Source organism: Callithrix jacchus, chromosome 19, assembly GCF_049354715.1.
Source record: "Callithrix jacchus isolate 240 chromosome 19, calJac240_pri, whole genome shotgun sequence".
Lineage (NCBI taxonomy): Eukaryota > Metazoa > Chordata > Mammalia > Primates > Cebidae > Callithrix > Callithrix jacchus.
The window spans coordinates 42434606-42444788 of NC_133520.1; the positions used below are offsets into that span (position 1 = coordinate 42434606).

The 10183-nt window shown below is 33.4% G+C and overlaps 1 protein-coding gene across 15 annotated transcripts in view; it reads left to right on the forward strand.

Moving 5' to 3' along the window:
- The window catches only part of AKT3 (AKT serine/threonine kinase 3), a 343677-nt gene that overhangs the window by 139324 nt on the left and 194170 nt on the right, over nucleotides 1-10183 (forward strand). For 13 of the 15 annotated variants that reach the window (XM_078357219.1, XM_078357225.1, XM_078357226.1 and 10 more), the window contains one exon: nucleotides 8692-8817. The exons of 1 other annotated variant lie outside the window; for it this stretch is intronic. In XM_078357219.1, the coding sequence (XP_078213345.1) occupies nucleotides 8692-8817 (126 nt within the window). Of the gene's footprint in view, nucleotides 1-6275; nucleotides 6301-8691; nucleotides 8818-10183 lie in introns of all 15 variants that reach the window. One more of the 15 variants, XM_078357229.1, reaches the window with a different exon arrangement.

Here is a 10183-nt window from a genome sequence, read left to right on the forward strand (position 1 = left end):
ATTTTGACACTCATTGAGTATTTTTGAATGAATAACTATCAGCCCATTTTCCTTAATTCTAAGTAAAAATATTTAAAGTGTCTTTTTTGATCTAGGTGCTCCTGAGCAGCAGCATCTTAAAATGAGTGAGTTGGGCAGGAGTTTATAACGCTTAGACATTGCTCAGTTTTCACAGACTGTTAACACACATTCGAAGCTGGTTGATGACAAATGGTCAAAGACATTGTGTAGACATCAAAATAGAATTTAACACTTTCAAGTTGCCTGAGAGCAAGGAAGGAACATGTTTCAAGACGCAATAAAAGATAAGTGATAACCTAAAAATTTAGGTTTGCAGGAGCTGGAAAATCTAATCAATATGTATTTAATAAGTACCTATAATATGCAAAAGCACTTTCATTTAAAAAGTTACATTTCGTATTGTCCCTGTGCAGTTGAAAAATTACTATGCTAGTTTATTGCAATGTAGATAATATAAACAAAATTCTTCAGGAACTTATTTTTTTGAGATGGAGTCTCGCTGTGTTGGCAAGCCTAGAGTGCTGTGGCACCATCTAAGCTCACTGCAACCTACGCCTCCTTAGTTCAATTGATTCTGCTGCCTCAGCCTCCCGAGTAGCGGGGATTGTAAATACTCACCACACACCCAGCTACTTTTTATGTTTTTAGTAGAGACAGCGTCTCGTCCCGTTGGCCAGGCTGGCCTCAAGTTACCTGCCTTCCTCAGGTTCCCAGAGGGCTAGGATTACAGTAGTGAGCCACCCTGCCTGGCCCAGGATTATTTTTAAGACATCAATAAAATACGGTTATGATCAGTTCAGTGAGAAGCACATTTCTTTTACTCCCTGAGGGACATTAATAGGCTTCCACTTAGAACTAATTGTATGCCTCTATACAAAATTGTAATCGGTAATTTTAAAGACTGTAAATGTTTTATTTATCATCATGCATTTCTTCAGTAACTATAATTGGTTACTGATATTTAAGATGTATTACATAATTATGGACTCTATATCCAGTATTTTTTGTGCTAATACTTACTTGTGAAATCCATTAGTAGAAAAGGTTCTGCCATATTCTTTTAAGTAGTTCATATGCGAAAATTTGTTTGGTGTCTGTCAATAAGCAACTACGTATTTACTACATTGTGAATTATGAAATTAGATTTTATAACGAAATTAACATTAGATCTGTTTTTTTCTTAGGTAAAAATTGACTCATGAAAACTTTTATTTAAGAGTATTGCCAAAGATAGTTTCTTAAAGAATGTAAATTTGTTTTTATGGAAAACTGCCTTTTTTTGGTTTAAAGCTGCTCTTTGAAAAATCATAAAATGTTTATATTTTTAGGGCACTGTAGTTAGTGTGTATGATTTATAAGCGTTCAGAGGAATCTGACTTATGCTCTTTTCTTTGACAGACTAGTTACCCCTCTGATATCCAAAAGAAGTCAAAGTATTAGCCTTTCGTGAAGTTAGAATTAGGACTAGGTTCTAGAACACAATGTAGCCTTAAAATGTAATCAGATACTCATCATTATCTATTTGTGTGGTCGCTGTGTTTAGATGTTGGATAACCTTTTCACTTCTTTACCTAACATACATGTTTTATATGAGAGACATTTTTAAATGAACGGCTCATTTGTGTAAATGCTTGTGAATAAGTGCAGTACTCATTAGTGGAAAATTTAATGTGTGGTTTGTAGATAGATTATAAATTATCTTATCATAAAGTGGTAATGGTATCTTTAATGATAACAAATCAGATATTTGAAATATGCCAGGTAAAGTTCTAAGGGCTTTTACATAATGTCCTCACAAAAACCCTTTTGGTGGATAAAAACTATAATTTCTGTTTTTCAGGTAAGGACGCTGAGATGTAGGGAGGTTAAGTTCATGCATCTAATAAATGGTACAATTAGGATTCAAACCCAAGCTGTGTGACTCCAGAATCCTTCCTCGTAACCATTACATTGTTCTACCTAGAGCATTTTAATGATAAGTTGGAGTGGGAAAGAAACTGAAGGCTAATTTCCGAAGTATATTGACCTCATATTGATCACAACAATTTGTTGTACCTATTGTTACACAACATAGCATTTGTTTAAAATAAAATTTCTTTAGTTCTGAAAATGTGGCCACATGCTTTTCACATTGACAGTATGGCCGCCGCCTGCCTGCCTGCCTCCCTCCCTCCCTCCCTCCCTCCCTCCCTTCCTTCCTTCCTTCCTTCTCTTCTCCTTTTTCTCCTCCTCCTCCTCCTCCTTCTTTCTTCTTTCTTCTGTTGCATAAATTCTATGGCTCTCTCCCTCTGTATATAATAAAGATTGTGAAAGAGGTTATTTTTTCATTAACATAGGCATTAAATGTAGATGTCATCTATACATATTTTTCCTCAGAGTTGTACAAGGATAAATAATCATACATGGTAAAAACTTGGATTGTGATTAAACAGGGAAAGTAAATATTTAAAATAACGCATTCTGAGGAAAGCTAATCTTATACTTGTTTTAGCTTTATGATTAAACAGTTTAAGTAACATCTATTCCTGACATGCATGTGAGAATGCTCCCATTGTCTTCCTTACGCAGTGATTAGTTTTAAAGCCTATGTTACAACAAGTATGAGTGACCATTGGTATCTTAAAAAGTTAGCAGCTGTATTGGAAAATTAGAATTTTTGTTTGTTATACAACTTGGTAATTAGGGTTTTAAAAATTTTTTTTGTATTGTATCTTAGGTAAGAAGCATTTTAAAAATGGCGATTGTGTTGTTTCTAATTGAATTCTAAATGAACTAAATGAATTTCAATAAATTTTATGGGATTTGTGAAAAGCAGTGCTATAGTTTCATAGATTTCTTTTCAGTTGGATTGCATCTATATTAGTTTAATTGCATTTCAGTGAATCCACCTGATTGTGTTTTTAGCATAGTCCCTGACAGTTGAAGGTGGAGATGAGTATTTCGGCAGCATTCTCAACCAGTACCCAGTTTACCTCACATCTTTCTGCCTTTCATGAAGTTAGAATTAGGACTAGGTTCTGGAACACAATGTAGCCTTAAAATGTAATCAAATACTCATCAACGTTATCTATGTGTCTGGTCACAAGACTGAATTATTTCTGTGGGTCTTTTCCATTTACATGTCTGAACAAATCTAGATATTCCCTAGTTAGTCTAGATGAAAGACTGCACATTTAAATCAATCACTATTTAGTCCATAGACCTACCGTTCCAGCTTCTGCTTTGGCACTTAGGACTTCAGCTTCTAAAAAATCAAAATGTGATTCTCAGTAGAGTGTTGTTGGATAATGAAATAAAATCCTTATATATGACTAATTTAGGTTGAAGATTATAAAGTAAAAATGCAGTTTGTCATTATTAGGTGAACGGCAGGAAGGGAGCACTGTCAACTTTATTGGGGAACTCTGGTTTGAATGTATATAGTCCATGATAAAGATCTATTTGAATATCCTGTCAAAATGTTTTAGGTGGAAAATGAGCATGAATCTAGGCTCATACCAGGTCCCATCTCAGGTTGTCATTAAAAACTAAGCCTGGGGGGCACAGTGGCTCAAGCCTGTAATCCCAGCACTTTGGAAGGCTGAGTCAGGTGGATCGTCTGAGGTCAGGGGTTTGAGATCAGCCTGGCCAACATGGAGAAACCCCATATCTACTAAAAATACAAAAATTAGCTGGGCGTGGTGCTGTGTGCTTGTAGTCCCAGCCACTTGGGAGGCTGAGACAGGAGAATTGCTTGACTCCGGGAGGTGGAGGTTGCAGTGAGCTGAGATTGTGCTATTGCACTCCAGCTGGTGACAGAGTGAGACACCATCTAAAAAAATAAATAAAATATAAAAATAGGCCTGAGGGCCAAAATAATAGTGTTTTTACTCAGCTGTGGAAATTCAGGATGTTTTCTATGACCAAAATTCTCCCAAAACCATTAAAATTGTTTGTTTATTTTAAAAACAACAGGGAATAAAATATTAAGTGAAGCAAGAAAGTTGGCAAAGGTCCAGAATCTGAAGGTATTACGACTAAGTAAAAGTATGAATTCTACTTAACAGTGTCTTCCAACCTCATAATTCACAAATTGGATTCTCTACCATTTATAGTAGTGATGTGGATTTTTTCCTCTTTGCATTCAGTAGGTATTAAATGTGAATCTGTACATGTCCTATGCCAAAAACTTAATGAATAAGTAGTATTTGTTAGCTCTATTAGCAAGCCATTGGTTATAGTATTTAGAGGCTGTATTTCCTAGGACTACTGTCATAAACTCATAAAAAGTGCGTGGCGTAAAACAACAGAAATTGATTCTGTCACAGTTCTGGAGGCCAGAAGTTAGAAATCAAGGTGTCAGCAGGTTCACATTCCCTGAGAAAGCTCCAGGGGAGAACCCATTTGTCGTTTCTTCTTTTTGCTTCTGGTGGCTTCAGGTGTTCCTTGGCTTTTGGTCCATTGTTCCAGTCTTTTCCTCTGTGGTCACATTCCCCATCTTTTTCTATGTGTATTCAAATTACTCTTATAAGGATGTTTTTAATTGGATTTAGGCTTACCCAGATAATCCTCCAGGGGAAGTTCCTCCTCTCAGAATCCGTAATCATTAATCACATGTGTTGCCATATAAGGTAATATTCTCCTTCACAATAAGGTAATATTCATAGGTTCCTGGGATTACATTTGAGGGTCCTCCATTCAGCTCAGTATCAGAATCCTTGTTTGGAAATTATTTTGGTATTGATAACAGCATAAAGATAGTTACAGCTTCCAGCCAAAGAGTGTGCAAAAGAAGTGGAAGCATCCATTAAGGTATATATAAAGTGGAAGAGGTTGGGTTGGAAATCTTAACCAGTTGTGACTGCAGTGCTTGCTAAAGGTTTATCATGATGTACATTACATTTTGGATGTTACATTACATATTGGTGGGTGTCCATAGAACAATTTCTTTGGGATACTTGGCACATCATAAATGCTGCTTTTTTGACAAGACTTTCCATTATAACCAGGCAGTGTTTTAAAATTAGTTGAAACTTATGGACCATAAACATAAAAGTAGAATGCAATTTGGGTTTAATGCATCAGGTATAAACTTAGGTGCAAATTCTGTGTTTAAAATGACTTTTAGCGATCCATCTTAAAACGATTGGTGGAAGGGAGGGTACCTTGTTTTGGGTACTTAGCCTCATGAAAGCCAGGACTCTGTCCATATTTTAGAACAGCCTGAGAACGTAGGCCTTATCTGAACTCTCACTGCCTCAACTTCTGAGTTAGAGATGAAAGTATTCAGTTCTTTTTTGACCAGCTAGGCGAAAGATTTGACCAGCTAGGCGTTGGGAGCCCCTGGGTTGCAGGAACGATTCCACTCTTTACTTTGTTTTGTTCATACCTTGCGAGGTTCTGCTTTCAGGAAATATTTAGCACCCTCCAGATGTTTAGGGGGCACCTGAAATCTGGTGTAATACTGGAATTAAGCTTTATGAAGTTAGAGACCTTATTTTCTTCTTCTTCTTCTTTTTTTTTGGCCCAGCCTCTGTAACAAATTAATAATGAATGCATTCTAAGCATTTTCTCAGAAAGTTCATGTTATAGATGAAAAATGACAAGAAAATAGATCGAGGAGTCTTCACTGAAAGTTTGAGATCTACTTCTGGCCTAGTATGACAGTATCATTGTTGATTAACCGAATCAATTCACAGTTACTTAAAAAGTTTGTGAGAATACTACTTTTTTAAGCAAGAAGGGAAATTTTTACTTTTAAATATTTCTTATATGTGAGTGAATGTATCACTATCTTGGTATACTGTATTATGCTTAAGGGATGCATAATACATTTATTTTTAAATAGCTTTTTGTCAACTAGAAGTCCTGCTATAGATCATGGAAAATATTTAAAAAATTTTTAAATTTGCTTAATAAAAAAGATATAAGATTTATGTAATGATGTTTTTGTGTCTTTCATCTGTGGATGTACATAGAGGGAAATCATGTTTAGAAATGAAAATTTGATTTGTTTTAATTTCACATTTTTTGAATAAGTGTTTTCAGTACCCTTTAAAAATAAAAAATGGTGTTATTCCATGTTTTCTTTTATATTTTTCAAATGAATTTGATTCATTTTATCTTTGGTATAAATTTAGACTATTGCTATTTAGCTTGAAAGAATTACAGCATATTGTGCCAGTATAAATCTCTTATTGCTGTACAATAACATTTGAAATCCACGTATGTCATTAATTGGAAAATTAATACCTAATGATTTTGAATTTTTATAGGAATAAATTGAAAAAATAAGAGCAGGTAAGAAATGAATTATTTTATTTTTCAACGTGGGAATTATATATTAGGCATTCTAGTTTTATAAATTCGGCTTATTAAGTCATATGCTTATTAATACTAGGGCCATATTGTTTCAGTAAAATGAAGAGGAGCTTCACTTTTTTTTCTTTTTAGCTTTAAATTTCTATATTGCTCTTACGTGGAAGATACTGACCTACATATCCTCTATATATTCATTTGTTTAATAAATCATGCTTCAGTGTTAAGTGGTAGGCATCAGCTTGGGCATGTAGAGTATTCTCACTCCAAGGAGAACAGCTGACAGTATATGCTGGCTCTGATGGAAATTGAGCTTTTAAGCAAAGATTAAATTTGAGGAAACAGATCTATCCTCATGAACTTGTCAGCTTTCCAGTGTTTACTTTTTTCATGAGACTGGTAGTGATAACAAATGTGATCGTACAATGAAATTGACAACATTAGGAAGATCCGCATAGCACAATAAGCCAGTGTTTTCTATGTGACCAATGCATAATGTTATAAAGTTATATTTATAATGTTAAAGATTCATTCAAAGTCTGGTATAGATCAATGAATTTTCACATAATGGTACAGAAAGTTCACTGATAAAGTTTCAAATTCTACATTGCAACTGACCTTTTAGAAACTATCCCATGTTGAATTCTGGTATGGTATCAAAGAATGATATTCATAACTATCTGAATATTTTTCCTTTTTTCAGCTTTATATCTGTTTGAGCCAGATTTTTCCCTCCTAAATTCAACCAAAACAACATACCGCAACAGTTTGAAGGCAGGAACGGCTAAGAAAATTCAGCTGTCTTCTATTAAGCCAAATATTAAATAGATTTGTAAAAATGCAAAGCAGTGCTGGTCTTTGCAATTTTTTAAAGAAAATAGTGATTTTTTAAAAAAAATAAAAATCATTATTTGTAATGAATTTATCGTTATTTTCAAATGAACTAAAAAAATTCTGTTTTCAATTTTGAATACAGTAAACAGATAAAAGTCTACATGATCAAATTTGTTGGTGTTCTAAGTAATATTTAAGGATGTAAAGAGTTTCTAAGATAAGAAGTTTAAGAATTGCTGATTCAGAGAAATGATTTGATACCTGAAATACATGTTGGGGTGAGGTAAAAGATTTGGACTACATTTTGGTGAGAGACTGGACTTTACAGTAAGCGGTAAGGAGTCACAGAATATTTTGAGCAGAAAAGGGATATAATTAAAGTGGGACACACGTGATTAATCTGGAGGTGATAGACACATGAGGATGGAAGTGGGGAATGAGTGGAGTGCGGAAAAATAACATTAACAGAAGAGTAGATATAACGCATTAAGGGTTCAATTTAGACTGAGCTCAATCAGAGAGACTTGCTATGACCGTATTAACCTAACTATGAATAGGATAAGGAGGGAAACCGTCAGATGTTAGGTTTGAGTTTGGGTCACAGGAAGAAGCTGATTTGTAGGGAAAGTTGAACTCTCTTCAATGTTTTTGTAATTCTTTGCCTAAGCATTTGAGATTTAATCACCAGGTAGAAATAACCATTAGAGAACTGAATGAAGACCAGATAGCTTTCTATCTCTTGTAGCATCATGGAGCACCTCTGTTGCTTAAAATTAAGAGTTGTCCTTTAGTAGGTAAGCAAATGGTAATGTGGTTGCTAAAAATGTGCATTTTGATATTAGGCTAGGCGATAGCTTAAATTGTAATAAAGTGCACATTTATTGACTCTTACGTGCTTGGCCCTGTACCATATATTCTTAACAGTTACTATTTCGCGTATGTGTGAGTTTGTGTGTGGGGGGAAAGCCCTGTTAACCCATGTTCTTTTGTTTTCTTATGAACGGCACTGCAAAAGGATTATTTTTCTGTGAAGAGCAATAAAATGTTGCTTAAAAAAGTTGTAGTCAAGATTTATTAATGAAAATAGAGTTTTCCCTTTGGGAAAACAAAAGACACAATTAGGGGAAGAAAAAGATCTATTTCTTGCCCCTCTTATGATAAGTGTTTTTAATGGAAATTCATTGATACCGTGTGGATGATTTACCAAGGCTTTTTAAAACGGCTGAAAATATGCTCTAACAACCATCTGATAAAATGAAAAACTGCACAAAATGTGTACTCAGATGATTTTCTGAAGGAATAATGGTGCAAATGAATTATCAAAGTGTGAAATCACTAAAAACAAAACATGTTTGGGTTTTTATTGAATCTTAATTGTAGGCTTATGTATTTTCTTTGTAAGCTAAGTTAAAAGAAAATTGCATAACTAAATTTTTGAAGGCCAGTGTTGTAGGACATATATTGTACCATAATTTATTTTTTGCATAAAAGCTGCTGTTCATTTTTTTCAGCATTAACATGCGTGCTTTCCTCATGTAGGAGAATATATAAAAAACTGGAGGCCAAGATATTTCCTTTTGAAGACAGATGGCTCATTCATAGGATATAAAGAGAAACCTCAAGATGTGGATTTACCTTATCCCCTCAACAACTTTTCAGTGGCAAGTAAGTTAATTATAATTGTTGATTCACCTTGTATTTATTTTTATGATTTTATGTGTCAGATAACTTAGGATATATGAGAAACCTATGAAAAAGTTTGGGTTTATATTTAATGGAGAAATGTTCAGCTTTGATAGAATTTCAATTTCTAAGCATAGTGAATATTGATAATATGTGGTCTTATGCAATGCAATAGGGTTTAATATTTTTATTTAGAACTTGAATGTGATAAATACAGTTCCCCAAATATGTACCTCAGTATTTTCTTTATAAAATAAAAACAAGGACCTTTGAACTTGGTTGTTAGATTAAGCATGGTTATAAGGTGTTGTGGTACTTAATGCATTTTAAGCAGTTTCCTTTCACAATCTTAGCTCTTTTGGTTATATGATGAGAAACCGGTGATTTACATTAGAAATCATCTTCTGGGGAGATTTTTTGTTTGTAAATTTTTCTTCCTTACAAATATCTAACAAAAATGTTTAAAACTTAGAAATTTTTTATTTGCTTGAACATAGCATGAAATAAAGTGAAAGAAGACGATGATAATGACAATGATGATTATTGTTACTGCCAGGCACTTCTGACTTCTTAAATTTACTGATTAATCAATGAGAGAATCGAATCTTTCTGTGTTAATTTAGAAGCAAAGTTTTTTTAAGTTATATTAAACATATCTAAGATCTAGCTAGTCTGTATTATTAAGCTTAAATATTTAATGAGACAACATCCTTAATTTTGATTTTGGTCATATGTTATCTGTAAGCCACATTTGGGAAAAAAGATATAAGGGAAATTTGAAGCTCAAAATGCAACAATAAAAATTCAAGAAAATAAAAGTCTTTGAATGATAAAATTTCATTTTACCATTATAAAAGCTCCGATCTTTTTATACTCCTATTATTTTGTTCAGGTTAGCCCTTGTTAGTGGATTAGAATGACTATTGTATTTTTTTTAAGTAAAAGCTAAAACTATAAACCAAAGCATTAAAAGATTTGTGAAGTCATTTGATAAGGATACTAACTTTAAAAAAAGCTTTCTCTGTTTATATCAGTGGATTCTTATATAGATATTTTAAAAATGAGATCACTATAAAGTATGTGTATTAGTTAAGGAAAACATCTTTTTTTTCCCACCAAAATGCTCATTAGATAATAATAGCTTTCTTTCAGTAGAAAAGTATTTTTTAAATCCTATTGTCTACTGAAATAATATCTTGTATTTTGTGTTGACTTAACACATTTTCATTTTAAAGACTTTTTGGGTGAACATTTACTTTAAAGTGATAGAGATTAGCTTTTAGACATAAGCAGCATATATTATCTAAATGCCCTACCTAAAGCCAGTGTAGCGTTTTAGTTTATCCAT